Below are 25,973 nucleotides of genomic sequence, written 5' to 3' on the forward strand. Positions count from 1 at the left end.
AGGTCTCATCAGGAGTGGCTGCATTGTCATCTTCTGTGACCTGGTAAGGCTGCTCCCCCCTCAGGTGGAGGTGATCAAGTAGCAGGCCAATCAGTTTATGTCAGAGGCAGTTCCTCTTCCCATTACTGTGTAACCTTTTTGGACACTGAGCTGCCATGGGCTACATCTGTGCAGAGGTTCTAGGTTATCTCCATGGACGGTCCTTGGTTGGAGTATCAGTCTCAGGAAAGACCCCTGGGCCCAGACTGTCTGGCTCTGCTGCTCTCCTTGTGGAGCTCCTGTCCCCTCCAGGTCTTCCTATCCCTGCCTTCTTTTCAGCTGGCTTTTTCTTGAGCAGTCTCCAGCAGTATCACAGCTGTCTGCTGCCACCTTCTGGTTTCCGGCTGCTAAAACCAGGCAGCAAGCAGATTGGTGATGAATTCTTGCCCAGGGTCTGACTTTCTTTTTTCTTTTCTTTCTTTCTTTCTCTTTCCTTCTTTCTTTCTCTCTCTCTTTCCTTCCTTCCTTCCTTTCTCTCTTTCACTCTTTCTTTCTTTCTTCTTCTTTTCTTTCTTTCTCTTTCCTTCTTTCTTTCTCCTTCCTTCCTTTCTCTCTTTTGCTCACTCTTTCTCTCTCTCTCTCTCTCTCTCTCTCTCTCTCTCTCTCTCTCTCTCTCTCTCTCTCTCTCTCTTTCTCTTTTTTCTTTCTCAACACAAGGCTCCTTACATGTTCTTTTAAGAGGTCTTAGGATATCTTTATTCCTTTTCTCCAAAATCAGAATTGAACAGCTATGACAGAAACCTCTGGCCTGTCTGCTCATCTTAAAATACTTCCCCTTTACCCGAATTCCCAGACCCCTCCTCTGAAGAACTCAGTAAGTGCAAATGTCAGCATAGCCACTGCCTAAAGCCATGAGTGAACATGCTGAAGAGGGGGTGAATACAGGAGTGGGTGCTGACCCGCCACAGATATTTCACTGCCCAGGCGTCTGGATCTCTGTAGAGAGCACAAAGCAGTACCCGCTAAACCCAAGGGCAGTGAATCGGAGATTACGGGCAAGGAAACTCACAGGCTCCGGGGCTTCTTGCAGGGAGCAGGATAAAGACGTCAGCTGCCCACAGGAAGGTTGTGGGGGGGGTCCCTTGCCAAGGACTTGTGTGTCCCTCTGCTGCCCTCTGCTGGGAAAGCCTAACTTCCCTCCAGCTGCCCAAGAACACAGGGACCAGTGACAGGGCCCAAACCATAGTTCAAAACAGGGGCCAGAGTGCAAGTGCTCTGGCTCATTTTTTTTGGCGAGTGATGAGCACTGCAAAGCACCTGTATTAAACCTTGGAGTCCCCTCAATTGTGGTCTTCAGCATTAAAAAGAGGTCTGTGTGTGGTGTGTGTATGTGTGTGTATGTGGTGTGGTATGTATGTGTTGTGGTGTGTCTGTGTGTGGTGTGTGGGTGTGTGTGTATGGTGTGGTGTGTGTGGTGCAGTATGTGTGTGTTGTGGTGTGTCTGTGTGGTGTGTGTGTGTGTGTGTGTGTGTGTGGTGTGTGGTATGTGTGTGGTGCAGTATGTGTGTGTTGTGGTGTGTCTGTGTGGTGTGTGTGTGTGTGTGTGTGTGTGGTGTGGTATGTGTGTGGTGTGGTGTGTCTGTGTGTGGTATGTGGGTGTGTGTGGTATGTGTGTGTGTGGTGAGTGGTGTAGGGTGTGTGTTATGTGTTTCTGTGTGTGTATGTGGTGTTGTATGTGTGTGTCCTGTGGTGTGTGTTTGCTGTGGTCTGTATATGTGGTGTGTGGTATGTGTGTTTGTGGCGTTGTGTGTGGTATGGTATGTATGTGTGGTGTGTACTGTGTGCTGTGGTGTGGTGTGTGTATATATGTGTGGTATATGTGTGGGGTGGTGTGGGGGGGTGCTGTGTGGTATTTGTGTGAGTGTTGTGGTGTGTCTGTGTGTGGTGTGTGTGTGTGTACTTTGTGTTTCTGTGGGGGTGGTATTTGTGTGTGTGTGGTGTGTTGTATCTATGTGATATGTGTGTGTGGTGTGTGTGCATCTGTGGTGTGTGTGTGTGTGTGTGTTTGTGTATGTGTGTATGTGCTGAGATGGATGGGTTAGGCTGTCTGCTCTTCCAGAGGATCAGAGTTCCGTTCCCAGTTCCCAGCAGGGGGCAGACAAGCGCCTGTAACCCTGGCTCCAGAACACTCGACGCCCTTTTCTGACCTCTCCACATTCCAAACGGGAATGCACAGACACACACGTACACAAGCAACGGTGATCTCTCATTCCATGAACTTTGTAAATATCGCAGACCAGGTTCTTGACATAGTTTCTCTTGATGTAGGTTTATTGTTTTGTTCATTCCCAGTTCAATTAGGGTTTGACGCCCTGAAGAGGAATGTGACATTTGTCCTAAGTGTGTGTCAACTCAGCATATCAAAATTACACAGCAAACATATCTTTTCTGATCAAAAGTGCTATTAATTCTGATCATTTGGTCACAGTTACCGGTACCATGGATCCAGCTCCACCCCTTATACAGAATAGGCAATCAACTGCACATTTTCAGTTTTCTGGGCCTTTGTTTGGTTTCCAGGGACCTAACAATTCAAAGAACTTGAGGACTGAGTGTTTGGGGTGCCTCACCAGCCCTTCCTGAAGGCAGGCTTGCTTTGGCTCCACCTATTCTATCCTCCACAGTGTGTGTTGCTGTAATACCAAAGCAAGCCTGCCTTCCTACCATATCCTTGCTTCCTCAATATCTAGGGTAAAAAAATCATCTTGCCAAACATGCCCCTTCCACCCACACTCAAGCTGCTGATTGCAAATGGAAGGGCATGTGGTTGTGACATGACTAGCATGGCCCCCAGTATCATATGATGGAATACATTCTAAAACTGTGCGTTTTAGTTTCAAAGAATTCAGAACAGCTTGACTCCTCAACATAGACAACAAAAGTAATGTGTTTATTACTCACGAACACATTTGTTTTCATAAGTTATCCTTTCAGAAAGCACTGTTTGCAGGTGCAAGGGTGGAATGGAGAAAGACACAAAAGTTCTAGATAAACGTTCTAGACAGCAATCAAGTGGGTGTCCGGACATCTCTGCTCCTCACACTTATTTGAAGAAAAGGATCCCATGGCCTCCCCAACCTCAGTTTTCTCATCTTTGAAAGCACCCATCAGGGGCTACGGCCTTTTAGGTTTGGAATGTTTCTGCGTGGTCCCTGTGGCAAGGGCTTGGTCTCCAGCAATGCATTTATGGGCCAGTAGGAATACTAAGAGGTGGTGTTCAGCAGATCTTTGTGTCATTTGTGGGTGTACCCTCCAAAGAGACTGTGGGACCGTGCTGTCTCTGCCTGTTCTTCATTTGCTTCCTGATGGAGTACATGCATTGCTCAAACCCAAGTTCCTACCATAAAGTTCCTACGTGCCCTTTGCCTAAAAGCAAGGGAGCTAGGGTGTAGTGATCATTGCTAAAGCCTCTGAGACCATAAACAGAACTCATCCTCTCCTCCTCATAACTGTTTTTGTTAGCAAGTGTTTGTTGAGATAGAAAGCTGACTAGTCATAGATATCTCACTAAGGGGCTATAAAGATAAATATGTACACACACACACACACACACACACACACACGCACACGCACACGCACACGGCCCTCCATCTGGAACGTACCAGTGGTTCTCATTCTGTGGGTCATGACCCCTTTAGATATCAGATGTTTACATAATGATTTATAACAGTAGCAAAATTACAGTTATGAAGCAGCAAGAAAAATAGCTTTATGTTTGGGGGGGTCACCAAAATATGAGGAGCTGTGTGAAAAGTTTACAGCAATTAGAAAGGTTTAGAACCACTACTCTACACAGTTCCAGTGCACACAGGTTTCTGAGGACTTCCATCCATGCAATTAAGTCAGGATTTCTGTATGAGTAAAACATATGTAAAGAAGTAGGCTAAAGCACATTCTTAAAAACAGTGCCCAATAAACGTTAAAACTGTGAAGTATTTCTCAACTGCTGCAGCTCTCTGTCATCTCCCAGCCTTTCCAGGATTGGTGTGATAAGAGTTTGAGGAAGCAGTCCAAATGCTGGACCTTGTGTTAATTTAAGCTCTTAGCAATTTGTGTTCATTTTCTCCTGGCTCTGTTGTCAGCAGCTGCTTGATTCAGGCTGCACAATCACAGGAGCACCTCAGCAGAGCCCCTAACTTTGCAGGCTAATTTAATTTCATAGTGCACGATGGGGCTACTAGTAGAGTGATGTTTCCTCAGCCCAAGTCTCAGTTTTAGCTGTCATCAACCTCTATTACAGACTCCTGAGCCACACCATTCCAAAATAGATTGCTGCTGAGAAAGCCTGGGAAAGTGTGCCCCTCAAATAGGGGGCCCAAGAGAATTGGTGGCTCTCCGTGAAACTGCCTTTCGCTTTGGAGGATCTTAAGGAAATCAAGAGAAAGATCAGGAACCACGAACGTAAGCATCACCAACAGAATTCAAGAGATGGAAGAGAGAATCTCAAGCACTGAAGATACAATTACATAAATTGATACATCTCTCAAATAAAAATAAAATTGATTAAGTACCAAACACAAAACATCCAAGAAATAAAGGACAACATGAAAAGACAAAATCTAAGAATAATAGGAATAGATGAGAAAGAAGATTCCAGGCTCCAAGGTCCAGAAAATATTTTCAAGAAAATCACAGAAGAAAATTTTCCCAACTTAAAGAAAGAGATGTCCAAAACATAAAAAGGACTACAGAAAGTCAAAAAGACTATAGACTAGACCAGAAAAGAAACTCCTCATGTCACATAATAGTCAAAACACTAAATCTACACAACAAAGGAAAAAAAATATAAAAAGCAGTAAGGGAAAAAGGCCAAGTAACATATAAATGTAGACCTATCAAAATCACACTAGACTTTTCAAGAGAAACAATGAAAGCCAGAAGGGCCTGGACAGATGTCATGCAGACTCTAAGAGACTCTAACACAGGCCATACAGAACACACTAGAAGGAAAACTCCAATCTCAAGAAATCAACTACACCCAAGAAAAATAGGACATAGAGAAATTTGCAACAACAACAAAAAAAAAAAAATCAAAAGAAAATAAGCACACAAACTGACTCTCACCACCAAATTCAAAAAAAAGGAACTAACATCCATTGGTCACTATTGTCTAGCAACAGCAATGGACTCATTTCTCCAATAAAAAGACAAAGTCTAACAAAATGGTTGGAGAAAGAGGACCCAACATTCTGCTTCTAAGAAACACACTTCTGCAACAAAGACAGACACTGCCTAAGAGAAAAGGGCTGGAAAAAGGTTTTTCAATCAAATGAACCCAGAAAACAAGCTAGAATGGCTATCCTAATATCTAATAAAATAAACTTTCAACCAAAATTAACCAAAAAAAGATGAGGGACACTCTATTCTTATCAAAAGAAAATCCACCATGAGGATTTTCAATCCTGAACATCTATGCCCCAAACACAAGAGCACCTGCATTCATAAACGAAACATTATTAAAGCTCAAATCTCACATCAATCCCAACACCTTAATAGTGGTAGACTTCAACACTCCCCTCTCACCAAGGGACAGATCATCTAGACAAAAGGTAAATAGGGAAATCATGACACTTACAGAGTTCCTAAATCAAATGGACTTAGTAGATGTCTACAGAACTTTTTACCCAAACTCTAAAGAGTATACCTTCTTTTCAGTACCCAAAGGAAACCTCTCAAAAATTGACCATATAGTTGGGCACAAAGCAAGCCTCAACTGATTGAAGAATACTGAAATAATCCCTTGTATCCTATCAGACCAACATAGCCTAAATGTAGAACTCAACAACAACAGAAATAACAAAAAACTTACACATGCATGGAACTAACCAACTCTCTACTCAATAACAGTTGAGTCAGGAAAAAAAATTTTAAAAAAACTAGAAACTTCCTAAGATTCAAAGAAAATGAAGGCACAACTTACCCAAACTTATGGGACACAATGAAAGCAGTGTTAAGAGGAAAGTTCATAGCACTTAGTGCTTTCAGAAAGAAGTTTGAGACATTCCGTACATGCAACTTAACAGCACATGTGAAAACCTAGGGGGAAAAAAAACCAGACACACCCAAGAGGAGTAGATGGTTGGAAATAATCAAACTCAGGGCTGAAAGCAATAAATTAGAAACAAATAAAACAAAGAATCAATGAAACCAAGGGCTGGTTCTTTGAGAAAATCAACAAGAAAGCCAAATCCTTAACGAAACTAAGTAAAAGGCAGAGAGAAACTATCCAAATCAGCAACATCAGGAAAAAAAAAGGGAGGGTGGACATAACGACAGACACTGAGGAAATTCAAAGAATCATTAGGTCTTACTTGAAAAGCCTATACGCCACAAAATTTGAAACTCTAAATGAAATGGAAAATTTTCTTGATAGATTCCATTTACCAAAATTAAACCAAGATCAGGTGAATAGATTAAACAGTCCTATATACCCCAACAAAAGAGAAGCAGTCATCAAAATCTCTCTGAAAAAAAAAAAAAAAAAAAAAAAAAGCAGCCCAGGGCCTGATGGTTTCAGCACAGAATTCTACAAGACCTTCAAAGAAGAGCTAATGCCAATACTCTTCAAACTATTCCATAAACTATAAAAAGAAGGAACATTACCAAATTCATACTATGAGGCCACAGTCACCTTCAGACAAAATCCACACAGAGACCCAACAACAAAAAAGAGAACTTCAGACCTTTCTCTCTTATGAACATTGACACAAAAATACTCAACAAAATACCCTCAAACAAAATCCAAGAACACATAATAGATATCCACCACGACCAAGTAGGCTTCATCCCAGGCACGTAGGGGTAGTTCAATATATGGAAATCGATCAATTCACCACATAAATAAAACAGAAGGAAGAAAAAACACCTAATCATCTCCTTAGATGCCAAAAACCATTTGACAAAACCCAACAACAATTCATGTTTAAAGTCTTGGAGATATCAGAGATACAAGGCACATACCAAAACATAGCAAAGACAATATACAGCAAGCCTATATCCAACATCAAATTAAATGGAGAGAAACTTAAATCAATCCCACTGAACTTGTGGACAAGGCAAGGCTGCCCACTCTCTCCTTATCTCTTCAACATAGTACTTGAAGTCCTACCTAGAGCAATAAGACAACTAAAGAAGATCAAGGGAATAGAAATCAGAAAGGAAGGAGTCAAAGTCTCACTATTTGCAGATGATATGATAGTATACATGAGTAACCCCAAAAATTCTACCAGAGAACTCCTTCACCTGATAAACACCTTCAGCAAAGTGGCTGAATATAAAATTAACTAAAAAAAAAAATCAGTAGCCCTCCCGTACATAAAAGAAAAAAGGACTGAGGAAGAAATTAGGAAAACAACACCCTTTACAATAGCCACAAATAACATAAAGTACCTTGGTATGATTCTAACCACGCAAGTGAAAGACCTGTTTGAGAAAAACTTCAAGTCTCTGAAGAAAGAAATTGAAGAAGATCTCAGAAGATGGAAAGATCGCCCATGCTCATGGATCAGTATGATTAACATAGTGAAAATGGCCATTCTGCCAAAAGCAATCTACAGATTCAATGCAATTCCAATCAAAATACCAACACAATTCTTTACAGAACTTGAAAGAACAATTCTTAATTTCATGTGGAAAAACAAAAAAAAACCCAGAATTGCTAAAACAATCCTGTACAACAAGAATAACAGATCTTCTGGAAATATCTCCATCTCTTTTCTCAAGCTTTACTATAGAGCAACAATAATAAAAAGCAATAATAAAAACTCCAGTATGGAGGATCAACGAAATCGAATAGAAGACCCAGCAATAAATCCACATACCTATGGATACTTGATTTTTGACAAGGAAGCCAAAACAATATAATGGAAAAAAGACAGCATATTCAACAAATGGTGCTGGTCTAACTGGATGTCTACATGTAGAAAAATGCAAATAGATCCATATTTATTAAAGTCCAAGTGGATCAAAGACCTCAACATAAAACCAGACACATTAAATGGAGTACAGAACTAAACAGAGTTCTCAATAGAGGAATATCAAATGGCATAGAAATATTTAAAGAAATGTTAAACATCCTTAGTCATCAGGGAGATACAAATCAAAACATCTCTGAGATGTTACACCCAGCAGAATGGCTAAGATTAAAAACTCAAGTGACAAAATGCTTGAGAGGATGTAGAGAAAGGAGAAGCCTCCTCCATTTCTGGTGGGAATGTAACCTTGTAAAATCATTTTGGAAATCAATCTGGCGCTTTCTCAGAAAATTAGCAATAGTGCTACCTCAAGATCCAGCTATATCACTCGTAGGCATATATCCAAAATATGCTCAACTACACTACAAGGACATTTGCTCAACCACGTTCATAGCAGCTTTATTCAAAAGAATCTGGAAACAACCCAGATGTCCCTCAACAGAGGAATGGATACAGTATTGTGGTACATCTACACAATGGAATACTACTTAGTAATTAAAAACAAGGAAATAATGAAATTTGCAGGCAAATGGTGGGAACTAGAAAAGATCATCTTCAGTGAGGTAACCCAGAAGCAGAAAGACACACATGGTATATAGTCACTCATAAGTGGTTATAAGACATATAACATAGGATACATCTATACTCCTAAAGAAGCTAAACAACAAGGAGGACAGAAGGGTAAACACAATAGATAACAGAAGCAGGAGAAGACAGGGAGTAGGACAGCAGCCTACCACAGAGGGCCTCTAAAATACTCTACTGATAGAGGTATTGAAGCAGAAGTTGAGACTCAGCCAAACTTTGGGCAAAGGGCATGGAATTTTATGAAAGAAGGAGGAGATAGTAAGACCTGCAGAGGTCAGGAGCTACAAAATGAGACTAACAGAGTCAAAAAACCCGGGCCCTAGGGGCCCTGCAGAGACTGATACCCCAACCAAGAATACCACATTCATGGAGTGGAACTAAAACCTCTGCCCAGATGTAGCCCATTGACTCAGTCTCCAAGTGGATTCCCTACTAAGGGGAGCATGGACTTTCTCTGGCATGAACTCAGTGGCTGGCTCTCTGAGCACCAACCCCTGGGGAGTGCAGCCTTGCCAGGACACAGAGGAAGACCTGATGAGACCTTATAGGCTATACATAAGATAAGAGTCAGAAACTCTTATCAGTGGACTAGGGGAGGGCTACAGGGGTAGAAGAGGGATGGAGAATAGCATTGTTAGGAGATGAGGGAGGGGGCCACAGCCAGGATACAAAGTGAGCAAATTGTAAATAAATAATGAATAAATTAATTATAAAAAAGAAAATCATGAGATGACAAAGTCATTAAGATCACGTCCCTTAGATGCATCAGGTTGGTAAATTTGCATTCCAATTCTGCCAGTCATGGGCAAAGTGTTTGGACAAAGCTATTAGCTTTGTGTGCTTAGGCAATGTAAGTATTTATCTCCATTTCCCAATATGGAAAACGTAGGTAATAATAGCTATTTGTATATTTAATTGTGAAGTTAAGGTAGATGATCACACACAATAGTCATGCTCTTATTTTAACCACCTCTACCTTTAGCTCCAGTAGGGCTTGCGTGTTGAGGGCACCACTTCATTCTGGCCCACTGAAATAAACTGCCTACATCCCTCTCTTTGTTTGAAGCCACCCTCCTTCCTTCTGCAGCTTAGACCTGGGGGCTGATATTCAAAAGGTCCCTTTTGGAACCTTAGTCCAACATGCAATGAATCTGATGGCCCATGCCTGCTTGCTGGCTCTGTATGGTGTTGAGTGAGAAGGATGGAGGAACTATATCACAGTTTGGCCTGTCTCTGCTCAATCCTCCCTTCTTCCTTTCGTGGTTCCAGGGTTGGTGCACATAGCTTCTCAGCGTCCTATACACTGACCTGCAGCCCACAGTCAGCCTTCAGGGACATATCTTGGGAATCTAAGCTGTTAAGAGAAGTCACCTCCGTTCTTGGGTGACACCCCATAGCCTGGTGTCTGATCACCAGGGGTCCATCTTGTCTTATTCGTCTTTTGTGCACTCTAGGGTATTTTGAAGGACAGTGGCAGCAGTCCCTCTGGGATGCATTCAGCTTCTAGGTTATTTTAAAAAGGCCCTGAGGTCCAGGGCCCAGAAAGCCCTTAGGCGATGGGACTGCAACTTTCCTAAGGCTTGGGTAAAGTGACTTTAGTTACCCGCTCAGTATTAGTTGCTTTCCCTCCTGCAGACCAGTCTGCAAGACAACAAAGGTTGAAAGCAAAAGACAAAACTTGGGGAGTCCCTCTTAGGCTCTGGAAACAAGCTTGTGGGACCCTGAATTCTTCCACTGCGTATAGGGTGCAGAGGTCTCACAAAGATACCAATTTCAAGTGACACTGTCTTTTTCTCCTTGTTTAATGTTTTTCTTTGAATGTGCACATTCGTGTTTTTGCAGGTTTAGGCATATCTGCACGTATGTATGTGGAGGCCTTAGTTGCTCTTCTCAGGAGCATTCACCTTATCTGAAGAGAAAGGAGCTCTCATCGACCCAGGGCTCACCAAGTAGGCTAGGCTGGCTGGCCTCCACACCATGGAGATTAAAAGCAGGCAACACTATGCCTAATTTTTTACCTGGGACTCCGCGTTTGAACGGAGTTCCTCATTCTTATGTGCAATCACTTGATTCTTTAAGTAGGACCTCCTTTTTCAAAACAATTGGACTGTGTGGTGGTCTCAGGACTCCTTGTTTACTTTGTAATATCCCACACACTGCCTCCATTCTTTCTCCTTTTCAGACACAAGCTCTTCCTGTGCAATATAAAAGAAGACACTTAAATTCATAGAAGACACTGGTTTACTCTCTCAGGGAATGACAATTTAAAGCAAAATTTGAAAAATGAATGAATTCTAAGAAAAAAAAAAAACATGCTAGTCCACTCACATTATATCCAATGGTCTTAAAGTACTCTTAATGTCCTTCACTAATTGTTTTCATGAAGAAAAGATGAACCTAATCTGATAGTCATTTCAGTCTTCTACTCTGTTCTCTTATGTGCATGCATAATCACACACACACACACACACACACAAACACACACACACACTTTCCAATTAGTTTCAAAGAACGCTCAGAGATGATGCTCTATTTTGGACTATGAGATATTTTCTTTACATTACAGAGACATTTTAAATTTTGTTCTATTTAAATATCTAATTCATTATGAAACTATGTAATTGTATCATGTAAGCATAGGCAACCATTCTGACTTTTCGCTAGAAAATGCATCATTGGATAAATCAATTTTAGACATACTTTTTAATGAAATTACTGCATTGTTTATCACCTTTGTGTTTTCTGCATTGTAGCTATGCTTTCTGTTGTTACCGTCTTGGTCAGTGTAACAGTTTTATTGTCAACTTGACATGTCTGGTATCACCTAGGGAGAGTGTCAGTGAGGCATTGGTTGTTTTCCTCAGGTTGGCCTCTGAGCCTGCCTTACAGGGAGTATCTTGATTAAATTAAATGAGATAGAAAAATTTGCCTGCTGTTGGTGGCACCATTCTCTTGGCAACCATCCTGAACTGTGAACAACTGAGAAAGTGAGCCGTGCTCTAGTGTGATACATTACTTTATTGTTCTTTGCTCTTACCTGTCAAATCAGTGACACTGGCTGCTCAAGTTTCCACACTAACTCCCCATAAATGATGGACTCTAACCTCAACCCTTTGTCCCTTAATACAGATTTGTCAGGGTTCCTTATCACAACAGGAAATGAAAGTAAGGTAGTTTTGTGTTTGTTTTCTTCAATCAAAACCACCATGCTTTAAAGGACTTAGTAATGTGTCACAGATGCAAGTTAACAAGCAACAAATCCCGGAAACTTCTCTGACAGCATTAATGGCATGGAATTTGGATTCAAAGAGTGTGGGCCCTGGCTCTAGCCCTACCAGCTGCAACTGGAATACGCTGCTGCTTGCGCAAACAGCATTCATTCTCCTTGTTGTCTGGGTAGAGGAGGGGCTGGAGGATGAACGTGTGTGCTCGCTTCTCCTTACTGCCTCCACAGAGCAGGAGCTGTGCCTGTGGGTCAGCAGTGAACTGAGGAAATCACCAACCTTTAAGAACCTGTGATCTCTCTTTACGAATGGGTGTGTATTTCCTTTGAACCTGGAGAGCAGCCTGAAAGTAGATCAACTCCTCTCTCAGACACTGGACTGCAGGGTAATCATAAGGTAGAAGGACCTACAGACTGACTTCTAGTGCTGGTTTGTGTCATTTTAAAGCCAGACTGAATAATTAAGACCATTATCCAAAAGGACAAAGAAAAGACGCTTTCTGTTCCTTTCAATTACTAACTCTCAATTAATGCATTTTTCTTGAAAAATAAAGAATTTGCTCTACCCATGTGGAGGCTCTAAACGCACTGTGCGTGCATTATGCTTGATTATATCTATTTCACTTTCACCATTCAAGTATTTATGCTGGCAGTATAGTAACAGGAATGCATTTATTTTCGGGCAGGTTGGTGGGAGAGCCAAGGGGGAAAAAAATTCAGTTTTACCCTGAATGTGGCCAGTCTCATCTGATATTTCTTTTCTTTTCTTTCCTTTTTTTTTTTTTTTTTTTTAGGTCAGGGCTTTAAGATTTAATCTAGATGAAACCTAATCCTGCTTTTTCCTTTATATTATTTAAATGTTTTGCCACAAAAAGATATAAATGCGTTTAAAAATAATTATAATAGGCAAATCATAATGATGTTTTGCTCTTTATTCTTTTACTAGTAAACGGTATCTTGTATTAGTAACTACTGTTAAAACTTGTATTTTTAAATAGTCTGTGATTAAAGTCTCCATCTGACAACTTTTGTGACACACAGGTTAGAGAGGAATTCCTGAAGAAGCGTACACGAGCTGAAATAAGTAAGGGGATAGAGGTTCAGGTAATACTAATTTTGCTTTTGCATTTTCTTCTTCCTTTAATTTGCATTTTACTTAGCATTTTAAATTTGCCTGTAATGAGGCATCTTTTGTCACCACTTGGTTTGCAAGCCAGCACTTTTCTCTCCTTCGCTGATGACAGTTGGCCTCTGTGTACAACTAGACTGTCTGATCATGCATAAAGAAACTGACCTCCCATGCACATATCTCATTTTGTGGCTTAATGGGAATTTCTGCCAGTCTAGTGAAAGGGCAGTAGGCTCTTATTCCTAACTGTCTAACTCTTTAGTTTGCTTTCTGATGATGTTACGTTTTCTTTACTTTTAGTGTCTCTCACTGGAATTTCTTTATTTAACCCTGAAAAAAAAATGTGCCATGATATTTCTACAGAAAATCTTTGGAATGGAAGTATGATAACTAGCCAAGCCAAGTTTAGTTTTTCAGTCTTGCTTATTCTTTTGAACCAAGCTTTGGTACTCTAATCTGTTGCAGAATGCTTCTCCTTCAGAAATGCATGTCTGTGAAGTTGTGATTGTTAGGATAGGAAAATGAAACTCACAAGGCAAAAGGGTCCATATTCATGTGATGTGAGATTCTCTGCATCCTTAATCTAAATCTATAAAGCAAAGGCAAATTTGGGGATTTTTTTTCCTGTAGTATTTACAGATGTTTCCTCAACGTTTTCAAAGTCAGCTGAGTCTTCTCTTTTTTTTTGCCTAATGTTTTCTTACACCTTCCCTGCTCGTTGATCACTTTTGTCCTACACTGAAGGAATGAGATATGTTCAAATGTGTTTAACGAGCTACACTTTCCCTCATTGATCCCCAACAGGTGCTACAGAATGTTTGATCTTTGTTATCTATTTTTTTCTCTCTCATTTGTTCGATAACTACACCCTGTCTAAAATATTGTAGTCTCACTGTTGCTTTTCTACAGAGGACTGTGCTATTTCATTCTCAAACAATAGCACTGAAACAGTCTTAATAAATGCATGCATAATTAACAATGAATGAATGAATGAATGATTTGCAGTATTGGTTGGCAGAAAAAACTGTTTTCCACTGAAGAATTTCAGTTCAACGAGGTGCAGGAGTTTTTGAGAAGGAAAGCACTGTATATGTTGGCTTTGTCAGAAGTAGAACTTCCGCTGCGAGATATAGAAACAGAACTTGTGAGGCTCAAAGACGTCCACCGACATCACTCCGATGTAAGCATCTGCAATAATTCATTATATAAGCATTAATTCATAATTAATCACTCATTTTCAGGAATATTTAGGTCACTAAGTAACGGATGTGAAGATATATACATATATAGAGAAAGAATCAGGAAGATAACAAGTCCTCCAAATTACTATTTCATAATCACACTATTAATTCACTGAAGAACTGTCTGGCAAGACGCACTGTCTACAACTCTATAATCTATCTTACGCTATACTTAGGGCAAACTGCTTTCAAATTGAGTGAACAGTGACTGACCTGGTGAGCTTGCAAGCACAAAGAAAGCACTTAATTCTATCTCCGCTGCTTCTTAATGGGATGCTAAAAATTATGTTGACTTGAATATAAAATATGAGGAATCTTGACATTTTCCAGGTAAGTTTTTGGTGCATGTAAAAGTTAAGACAGCTAGGGTGAAAAATAAAGCAAATGTAGATAAAATATTTTCAAAACTTCAAGTTTCTGTCAGTAACTGATACTACTGGCCCTTCCCAAAGGGGGAAAAATCTTTGTACATGCTATCATTTATCTTTCAGAGAGGTGGAGGGTGTGGCCAGAGCCATATATTCTTGTTTTTCTCTGCAGGGAAGACACACATATAGTTTGGGCAATTTGGCAATATTGTGTTGTTTTTGTTTTTGTTTTTTTTTTTTCTTTCTTGAAAATGATGGTGTAACTTTGGGCATTTGGTTATTAATACTTCTCAAAATGTCTTTGTTTTTAAAATGTGAGTTGCAATGCATCTCTGTTAAGATTATGTATCATGACTTTCAAAGTCTCCCTATGGAATAGGCAAGAAGGGGTTTCCTTGCGTTATAAACTATAGAAACCTTGAGCCTAACCAGGTTGAGCAAATGGAGACTTCTAAATGGGATCCCATGCACATGTGACATAGCTAGTACTAGCGAGATGGGTTGTTTTAATAGTGACTGTCTCTTATGCTGATGAGGAGGACTTATTAGGTATATAATGCATCTCAGTGTTGTTGTCAGAGTAAAATGTTTCCCACCAGCAAATAATGATTTTTGTTTTCCCTTTTCCCTTCTTATTCCAATAGTCATGGTTTTATATCTTCTTCTTGCTCATCCATCATTTATTATATGCTTTAATAGCTAATAAATGATAAGAACTAGTAATTTAGCACAAAGGTAGGGTTTTTTACATTTTCTTTTTGATAATGATTTCCAACAATTTGTGTTTAGATTTTCAATTGTAATTAAAATACTTTAAATTTTACAATGAAATATAATTTATGGTATGGTCATCCTCTTTGTTTATTTAACTGAAACAGATTAGACTTTTCATGTCTTAGATAGTGCAAACACAATATTGGGATTTGAGGTGTCATAGCCTGGAACTCATAGGTGTGACCCTTTCCTTTCATACTCTAAAATAAATGTTGTGATTATTAGGCTAGTCACTACAAAATACCTAAACCAGAGTAAGTGCGACACAAATGTTACACAATTTCAAATTTGCATGTCTTCTAGGCACTTGAGCAGATATATGAGAGGAGACTCACCGTTAAACTGAGAGTAGAGGCAACAAAGAAGAAATTATTAAAAAAAAGGAGACATAGCCGTAAGGAACTCACTAAAACTGAGGTGAAAAATTCAATTTATAATTTATCACGTCAATAAAAAACATCAGATTTTTTAAAAATCATCAGATGTAATTGTGGGAAGATTTCTTGTGTTTTGAATTGCTCTGCCTACATGGGCTCTGCACACGCATGCACATACATAACACACACACACACACACACACACACACACACACACACACCCTGCATCCAGGCAGCCTGTCTTTCTGACTGCTCTAGTTTAGAAGGCACAAAGTCTTTAGCACAGAAAAACATTCCAGAGCAACCCAAAATTTATACTGGGTTTATGCAAGAATCCACTGCTTTCTGTAAATACACCCTGACCTCTACTTTCAGTTTCAAGGAAGCAATGAAGAAGAAGAAAAGAAAAGTGAAAGGTGGAAGGAAAGAAAGGCTGGTGGGAAGGAGAAAAAGAACAACATTGGTGCCCTCCAATCATTCTTCTTTCAAATAGTTTCTGCTCTTGGGGGTAGTTTAGCAGGCCTAACAGCCCTTGTCGGGCCCTTAGGACTCTACCCTCGTAACTGGATCAATGCCTTTCAAAACCATCCATGGAGCCCAAGCTCACTATTTTCCCCATGTGAACACACCAAAAACAGATAGCATCCTTGAAAGAATGCAAGCCCTCAGCAGACATCAAATCTGCTTGCCCTTTATTTCTGAACTTCTCAGTCCATTTTACCAGAAGAAATAAACGTTCACTGTTTATGAACTACCCACTCATTATGTTTTACTAAACTAACGTGAGTGGCCTAAAACAAGAGAAAAGGAAAATGGAGGGGAAGCACAGAGAGGAAGGAAGAGATACCGGGAAGGGAAGAGAGAGAAAGACCTATAAAATTTTTAGCCTTAAATCTACTAATGTGTTTTTTTTATTCAACTTACAAAATCACTTATCAGAAATTTACTTACCAACTAGAAAGTGTATTCTGATGCAGCACTTCAAATCATTAACATAATTATTATAACAATGATGTATGATTTGGCCAAACAGATTATTAGTTTAAAAGATTTAAAATCCACAATTTAAAAATTTTAAGTCATTTACTAGAAATGTTGGTTTTAAAAAACATCTTCATTTAGATCAAGTCATTCTTTTCTATCCTTCTTATTTTGATCAGGCATACAACTACTTTAATTTAGTCAACTTTGGCCAGTAATATGACAACACGCCACTCTATTATCCCAGGGGGAACACGTTAACCCTATTTTTATTGGTGGTAATTGCATTGGATCTAGGCTTCTTAGTTATACAATAACCTATTGGGGCTCATCGTACCTAAAAGACATCTCAACACAGAATTCATTTCCCAGAACCACCAGGAGAAATGGGGCTGACGAAATGCTGTTCTGAGGCCTCGTTTGAAAGATAAGAGAAAGTGTTTACTTAGCCACCTGGCCAACTCCCTTGTGCGTGTGTGTGAACACCAGTGCATGCTGTGTGTTTTAGTGGAGTGAGGACAGCCTGGTGTGGAAGCAGGTGGGAGAACCAAGAGGAAAGGGTCCATTTCTGTCCTTTAAGGACGCTCCTCTGGAAAAATGGAGTGCACAGGCTTACACTGCTAAGGAACTGCTACTCTTTTATTATCTATGTAACCTCTTTAACAGTGTCTATGAGTGAAAATATTTGAAAATCTAAGTGTTAAAAATAAACATCTTTAAAACATTTTTTCCTCAGGGGAGAGCTTCAATAATGCATCAAAAACTAGAGTCAAATAAAACCAAAACAATTGTCTTCAATACAAAATGCAAGGAACTGGAGAAGCAGATAAACCTTATGGAAGTGGAAAAAAATCATTTTGAAGATAAACTTGAAAAGTTGAAGTAAGTTCTGCCACAATAATAATCATATTCATTATAATTAATAAAATAAGATTTCTATATTTAAAATTTATTTCTAAGATGGTTCATGTGTTTCCTCAGAATTTTATCTGAAATGTATGTGATAATATATGACATTTAATCACTTTAATGCATATGAGTATAATTATAGGTGGCTTTCATTCTTTATTTCTCTCTGGAGTTTGTCTTTTTTGAATAACTGGGGATAGTTCTTCTTTCCCACATATATATAAATCTTCTTTCTTGATTATTTATAATATCTTTCATTAATTCAGTACAGTGTTTGTGAGCCATGTTTAATAATTTGTGGTTTTCCCCTTAATAGCTAACACACACACACACACACACATTAGCATAGTCAGCACATGGGGGATAATTTGTTAAAATATAGAAGTGTGCCTGGGAGATGGCAAAATGTATAAATTCCTACATGTGCATACTGGACAGCCTGAATTCAATTCCCAGCCTTAGCACAGGAGAGCCCCTGACTCCACACAAAAGCTTTCACTCCCATCCATGCACATCACACACATACATGCACACACATGCACATACAAATGCACACATACACACACACACACACACATGCAAGCACACTTACACACACACACATGCACACACATAACTGTGTGCAGCCTAGTACCAGATCTTTAGTGGAGTCAAGCCAGTCCACCCAACAGGGCTTTATTTAGTGATTAGTCTAAGGGAGCAAAGTGCTTTCAATGTGATGGTGGTCATACAGCTATTATCGGCAAAAGACTAATTTATTTTTGTCCTATCAGGTAAGAAAGCAAGAAAACACATTGCTTGAACTGTTAGTCCATTATCTAATATCTGAAAGAATATTATGGGTCTGAAAGATACAAATTTAAAAACGATATAGGTTACACTAAACTTAAAAAGATTTAAGTTTGGAAAGCATATTCCATTCAGGTTTTGTATTGGGTGTGTGTGTCATTGCCATGCGCTGACAAAGGTCCCCATGTCTGTGCTGCTCCTCGGTGATTTTTCTGTGTCCTGATCACAGCTCTGTGGTAGCAGTCATTCCTTAAGCCTGTTTATCATTGCTGCTATCATCTTATTTACTTCCTGATGCTTTTTAAAGACTAACGTTTTCCCCTTCATAGCCACTGAGTTCACACATGAAACTCTGTCCACACAGGGATGAGTTCATAAAGCTGAGATTTGACAGGGAGCACGTGCAGGCTGTGCAAAACGTTCTCCTGGAGGAGAAGGAGATGTGTCAAGCAAGAGTCTTTGAGGAGAACAAGAAGTTCCAGAAGATTGTTGAAATGAGGCAGAACACGCTGACCACCATCTGGGTGAGTCCTGCCTGAAACATAACGATAGTCAGATAAGCAGCAAGGTTGTTGTTGTTATTATTATTATTATTCTGTGCTGATGTGGCTGGGAGACTTAGATTTTAAAAAATCATGCTATTTGTGCAAAAACCCTGCAACTTTTTATTTTCTTTCCAGAGTAACTGTTTATATTCACCCAGGGCACCACCGTGCTGTTCAGTGTGCTCCGTGCGGGTCCCGACCTTACCATTGTGCCTTATTTTATTTTCAAGCTTACTAACGTAAAAAAAGTAGGCTGCATTCACTTCAGAACCGTTTTCAGGCTTTCAATGGAGATATGAACATGGTTCCGTTTTACTTCTGCATAAATATTATTTGAGTTTTACAAGCGACTTTTATTGGGCAAATGAGAGAATACTTCATGTTCTTTGCTTTAAAAATGTGTATAACATTTTGAAATCATATGTCAAAATATATGTCCTGCTCCAAATTTTATCAATTAAATTACATAAAATTATACAAATTATCGAAAATGGAAGAAGCGTAACAATAGTCAAATAAGCAGCAAGGTTTTATTATTATTATTATTATTATTATTATTATTATTATTATTATTATATTCTGTGCTGATGTGGCTGGGAGACTCAGATTTTTAAAAATCATGCTATTTTTAAATTTTATACAGCCTCTAACTAAATATTTGCCTTATTTCAGTAATTACTCTCCCACTTTATAATTTACAAGAGTTTTTGTTACATATAATTGCAATGTACTAGTAAAAACTTAAAAATATATTTCAAATTATAATTTTTGAGTTGCACAATGAAACAGTTCTCCTGGAAACAAAAATTATATTTATGAGAACTGTTTTTTGCAAAAAAAATTAATACATGTGTAATATTATATAATAATACACTTTTATTATATATTTTAATCCTAGTATTTATATACTTGTATATTCTATTTTAATAAATCTATTTCAAATTCCTTTTCTTCTGACAAGGAAAAACAGGTTTAATAAATTTTTAAAAACTGGCCCAAATATACCTCAAATGATTGCTTGTGGTGGTTTTGATTCATATCATGATGAAATTGTTATTAAATTAATAATTGTTTTATAAATAGTGATGGTAACAGTCTTTTACTTGAATGCAACTTTCATAAAGGGGTTTTTCCCTTCCTTAAAAAAGTGAAAATATTGGGCGCCATCTAGTGGCAATAAACGATGCCTCCTCCCTTGTGGAGGGATTCTGTGAACTCGGGAGACTAAGTCTCAGGCATGTGACTCATGGAGAATGGGAAGCTGACACTAAAAACCAGCTCTCACGTAATGTCATTATTTACTGACCTGAGCATCATTCCTTGACTTTTGTGTTATTGCAACTGTAGAATCACTTTCCTGGTTCAATCACATATTACAGTCCTCCTGATGCTGAATACACACACACACACACACACACACACACACACACAAAGCGGTCAGCAGGAGAGATGGGAAAAAATACCCTAACTGAACAGCTCCTAGCTTACAGAAGTTTACAATTCTTTTCACCCCATAGCCAGTCCTAGCCTTTCCACCCACAAGTCCCCAGGCCTGAGCCCTTAGAAGCATGGTATGGTTCCAGAGCAATGGTCTCCATCTTAACTCCTTTGACGGACTCACCGGTGCCTGTTTGTTGTCAACTAGCCTCCTGTGATCATAATGATTTTTTTTTTTTTGATGAAGGCAGATCTCACTTTATTACCCTGTGTCTTGAAAGCTCAGAGGAGGAAGTCAATAAAAACTTGGGGCATGAATGGATGAACAGATATACACAGCCAAGCCTGGGTGGATAAATGCTGCCTACTTCAATAAGTTTCCTGACCACATATGTGCATAAGAGTAGCTGGAAGCAAGAGTACCTTTAAGATTATTTTCATACTTCAGCAGCCTGACAGTCCAGATACTTAAGAGAACACTCATGCTGTGTTCTGGTACCATTCTCTCTTTCTCCTCCTCCTTCCCCCATTACTGCTCTTTATGCCCATCATATGGGAAGCGTTTTCTACCCTCTCTCTCCCTCTCCCCTAGTGAAATAGTTAAATCCTTTATTGCTTTCTAACCTTGAAGGTTTCTTTGACATACCTCAATAATGCTCAAGAACCTGAATGCATGACGTTTATTCTCAACTGGTTTGTTTGTTTGTTTGTTTGTTTTTGATACATCTATCCTAATGTTTTACCATATGTGACTCAAACCACAGTGTTCATATGTGTGATGAGACAATTCAGGGTTCACTGAACACAAAGCCTTCTCATTAAAGAGGCCTATTCTGTGGGGTTGACATTAGGATTTTGATGGTGAACAGTGTGATATCGCAATATGGTTCCCCCAAGTGGTCATGATGCCATTCCTCTTCAGAAACTGAGTAAGTTCATAAATGTTCATAAATTGCTAAATTCATAAAGCAATCCAAGAAAGGAAACATTGTTGGAAAGCTAAGCTTGGTGTTATTGATTTGGGCTGTCCCCTTTGGGCAGAAGAATTGATCACAATTGTAGATCATGTGTAGATATTGCTTAAGGACAAAACTATAATATCTACAATCAAGTTTGCAAAGGAGCACCCTAGAGTCAAAAATGCAAGCAACCAGCAACAGAGGTAGACCCTACATTCTGCTGTGTTCTCTTGGCAGCCCAGCGTTTCCCCATGTCAAAGCTTCTCTCTTGGGGTTTTGTTTTTACTGTTTTTACTGTTTTAATGTTTCTCTTATTTGTGCTTCAGCACTTTGCAATTTGTGCTATGAGAGAACGGCAATAAACTGCCTTGGAAGAACAATTTCCATGTTGAGTCCATGCATGGACTGTACCCCAACATTTTCTAAAGCTTTTCGCCCCTTTCTTTGTTAACACTGATTCCCATCTTCCTGTGTAAGGAGATACCAATTCGCCTGGTTAGAGGATCTTTCCTTGAACGTTTCACATGGAGAATGCTTGGCTTCTAATGAAAGAAAGCCCACACCTCATTCGACAGACACGCACCCAAATAGCAAAAATCAGACAATGTTAATCTCTACTTTCAAAGCTTATTACAATGTGAGTTCACTTATTTGCTCTCATAACTTCATTTCCCAACCGTTTTTTAAGTAGTACTGTGTTCACAGCACTCAATGCTGAGTAACGAAATCCTGTGGACTTAAAACCTGTATCAGCAGGAAGATAGAATCTGTGACAGTAGACATGAGTATGGTGACAACATTCAAATTACAAATGGTAAATTATGACTCTCAACCTATGTCCAGAAATATGGAGATTATTATAAGAAAGAAAGGAACCACATGGTTTGTGGTCTCAGTAATGGAAAACTGATGCTTAATGAATCCATGAAGCTGCAGAGCTGACCAATGAATTTCCCTGGCATGAATCATTTTCTTTACTTATCGCATTCCTGACGCAGACACCATCTTAACGTATTATGAAAGTTCTTAGCATGAGGAACATGATTTACACAATATTTTCTCTACAAATGTTTCTGATATGATTAAGTAGCAGTTAGCCCCATATAATAAGGTAAACTTGGCAGAGTAGTTTCTTAAAGTCTGTGGCTCTTTGAGAAAAACACTTTTTTTTTTTGAGGACAGGTGACAAGAATGCTATTTTTTTTTAATCAAGGAACACAGTGTTTTAACCCGTACTTCATGCTGAAGTGGTCACAAACACTTGGAAATCAGGAAAGGGTGCTACATGGAAGAACCTAAAAGATCTTAAATATTTGTAAAGTAAAAGAGCTTTTCTTTCTTTTTCCATCATTCTGCTAGGTTCTGGAATTACAGATAATGCAATGTTAAACCCCATACATGAAATTGCAATCGTTTTTTATTTACACAGAAAACTGGCCACCATTTTTAGCTTTATTTTCCCACAGCAGCTTAGAGGCAGTTCTTACTGTCTCTGGCTGTCACCTCTTTTGGATTTTCTATGCATATTTTCTATGTAATCATAACATTGTATGAACATAGTTTACATATTATATTTTTACAGTTGCTTTTCATTCTCCAGTAAATTGGCATTTTTGCAGTACCTCATCCACTGCATACTATCAGTAAAAATACATAATTTCTTAAGTTTTTATTAGCATATATTAATTATGCATTATGGCAGGCTCCATTATGACATTTTCATACACGTACATAATGCATTTTGATTGTATCCACACCTCATTAGCCCTGCAAAAGCCAAACACAGTGGTACATATCTATAACTCCAGAGCTAAGAGCAGATCCCTGGAACTCACTGGGCAGGCAACCCAGCTGCTTCACTAATTTCTAGGCTCTGTTAGAGAACCCGTCTCAAAGAATGAGGTGGAGAGCAATTACAGACACACCCGTTGCTGACCTCTGGCCTGCACACACACACACACACACACACACACACACACACACACACACACACAAGCCCAAGGAACATGTACATACACCACACACAGATACACACAGACCTGATCTTGTATGTGCTGGTGTGATAAAATAGATATTTCTATGTTCCCTATGACATAAAACTGATTGACCTTTATTGATTATATGCACTACACTGGAGAGGAAGGCGTGATAGTAGGGGATGTGGCAGCAGTCAAGACTTCTTGTGGTGACACCAAGACCTTGCAATGATTGGGGCCCAGGTTCTGTCATTGTTTGTACAGACAGAATACAGATGATCCTGCTCCTGATGCTGAGAAGCCTCACCCAGATGTGAGTGTGAGGACCCCAACACAGGTACCAGGATAGCTCACAGCATGATTACCTAGAAGTACAGTGTGTGGACTAAAGAAGACAGGCGAAGCTGGATTGCCCCACGTGTGAAGATGAATGTGACACACGCAGAGGAGCTCCGTGGAGCTCAGCAACAAATTGAAGCTAAGAGTCTAGAACGCAGGGAGCAAGAGTTTGGGTGTAGACGCCTGCGTGGAAAACACAAGAGCAGGTGTTGTATCAGAGGCATCACGAAGAATTCAACTACCCAGGGAAAGTATCCCAAAGCACAACGTGAGTTGAGTCAGCACGAGATGGAAAGGAGGGAGAGAACAGGAGCACCAGGCCCGCACCAGGTGGAGAGTGTGACACGATTGAGGTGCAGCCACTCCAGATGACAGGGAAGTAGGAAGGGTGACCACGGATATGAATGGCTAATGAATTGAGGAATTGAAGTTAACTTGATCTGAGCAAGTCCATAAAGTCTAAGATTAAAATGTTGGCTAGGTCATTGACACTGATACTGAGGTTTATAAAATGGGATGGTGGCGGAATGAGGTAGAGGCAGAGAGAGAAGGCCCAGTGCTTTTGCCAGCCTCCTTCCTAAGAATGTGAGAATGAACACAAGTCCGTTAAAGCACATAAAACCAAAAAGAAGGGACAGCTTCATGGGAAGATAAGGAATTGCAGTTCGGAAGCAATAATGAAGAACCAGGATGGTACAAAAACCCAAACAAACCCTTAGAATTTCTAGTGTATGGAGCTGTGGGAAGAAAAGATCCATTCTGGCCATGATTTAGTTAATTCAAACAGCAAGGATGCAGCTGTTTGTGTCCCAGCTGCTTTTCCAGGGAATGGCACATGCAGAACTCACTCTGGAAACGTGTAGACTGACTGGGAAAAGTGTACAGATCAGTTCATAAGAAAACGCTGAGTTCTTCCTACATCCAGTACGAAATTCTTTTCCCCTTCATTGATAATAGATTCCTTTCTCATTCAGTACATCCTGATTACAGTTTCCCTTCCCTCTACTACTGCCAGTTCCTCTCCCACTCCCATCAGGACCCACCCCATTTCTGCCCCTCTTTCAGGAAGGACAGGCTTTTAAGATATTAAAAAAAAAAAAAACACAACAAACTGAGGTATAATAATATAAAAAAAACCCATCCCACTGAAGTTGGACAAGACAAACTAACAAAAGGGGGGAAAAACAAGTCAAGAGAAGACACAAGAATCAGAGACCCACTCCTTCATGGAATCTGGAGTCCCATAAAAAAACCCTAATCTGAAGGCTGTAATATATTCACAGAGGACCTGGTGCAGACCTTTGCAGGCCCTGTTTGGTGCTTCAGTCTCTGTGAGTTCATACCAGCTTTGCTCCGTTAACTGAGAGGGCCTTGTTCTTCTGGTATCCTCCATCCCCTCTGGTTCTTACACCATTCCTGCATCTTCTTCCACAAGATTCCCTGAGGGATTTGCTGGAAACATTCCATTTAGAACTCTGTGTTCTAATCTCTCTCTCTCTCTCTCTCTCTGCACAATGTTGGCTGTAGGTCTCTGTACTTATTTCCATCTGCTGCAGGAGAAATCTTCTCTGATGCTAGTTGAATAAGGCACTGATCTATGAGTACAGCAGAGTGTCATTAAGAATCATTTTATCACTAATTTTTTTTTTTATTTTGAGACCAGTAGGGTTTGGTTTTACCCTAGAACTCTGAACTATCTATCTAGTGTCTGGTTCTTGGTCACTCAAACAGTGTTGGGAATGGTCTCCACATCATGAAGTGTAATTCTTAATTCTCCATAACAATCATTGGCACAAACCACAGGTCTAGAAAGTAGGATAACCTTACAGAGAGACTGAAGCCTCACTTCCATATGCTCTTTCTAAATAGTCAATCGGAAGAAGGAAGGGTGTGCATACCCATCCCCAAGGGATTGGAGGTGTATCCAATGGTAGATAACTTGCTTAGCATATGCAAATGCACTAGGCTCTGACTTTTCTCTTCAGTGCACACACACATACACACACAAAAGAACATTTCTCCTTACCAAAAATACTTAAAAGAAAGAAAGAACGTAACTGGGGCCTCCCCAGTTGTCTATGTTATACCACTAATTATGTATTGTAGCATGTTACTAAAAGTATATACATATATTAGTTAATATTGTGTAACAAAAACAACTCATAAATGAGCAGTGGCAGGTAGTATAGCTCTGACTATTTTTCTTGCTCTGACTGTTGATATGATTAGGAGAATCTCCCACCTATTGTCCCGTTATCCTGACCACTCTCCTTTAAATTTCATCTTCACCCTCAGGAAGATCACCTCAGCTTGATTTAAGAACACA

The 25,973-nt window shown here is 39.5% G+C and overlaps 1 protein-coding gene across 1 annotated transcript in view; it reads left to right on the forward strand.

Annotated features, from left to right (window-relative positions):
* Ccdc178 (coiled-coil domain containing 178) overlaps nt 1-25,973 on the forward strand; it is a 330,861-nt gene that overhangs the window by 117,199 nt on the left and 187,689 nt on the right. The window contains exons 12-16 of the mRNA XM_060378608.1: nt 12,865-12,927; nt 13,971-14,132; nt 15,639-15,752; nt 17,430-17,575; nt 18,756-18,915. Coding sequence (XP_060234591.1) covers nt 12,865-12,927; nt 13,971-14,132; nt 15,639-15,752; nt 17,430-17,575; nt 18,756-18,915 — 645 coding nt within the window. The remainder of the gene's footprint in view (nt 1-12,864; nt 12,928-13,970; nt 14,133-15,638; nt 15,753-17,429; nt 17,576-18,755; nt 18,916-25,973) is intronic.

This window comes from Meriones unguiculatus, chromosome 2, assembly GCF_030254825.1.
Source record: "Meriones unguiculatus strain TT.TT164.6M chromosome 2, Bangor_MerUng_6.1, whole genome shotgun sequence".
NCBI lineage: Eukaryota > Metazoa > Chordata > Mammalia > Rodentia > Muridae > Meriones > Meriones unguiculatus.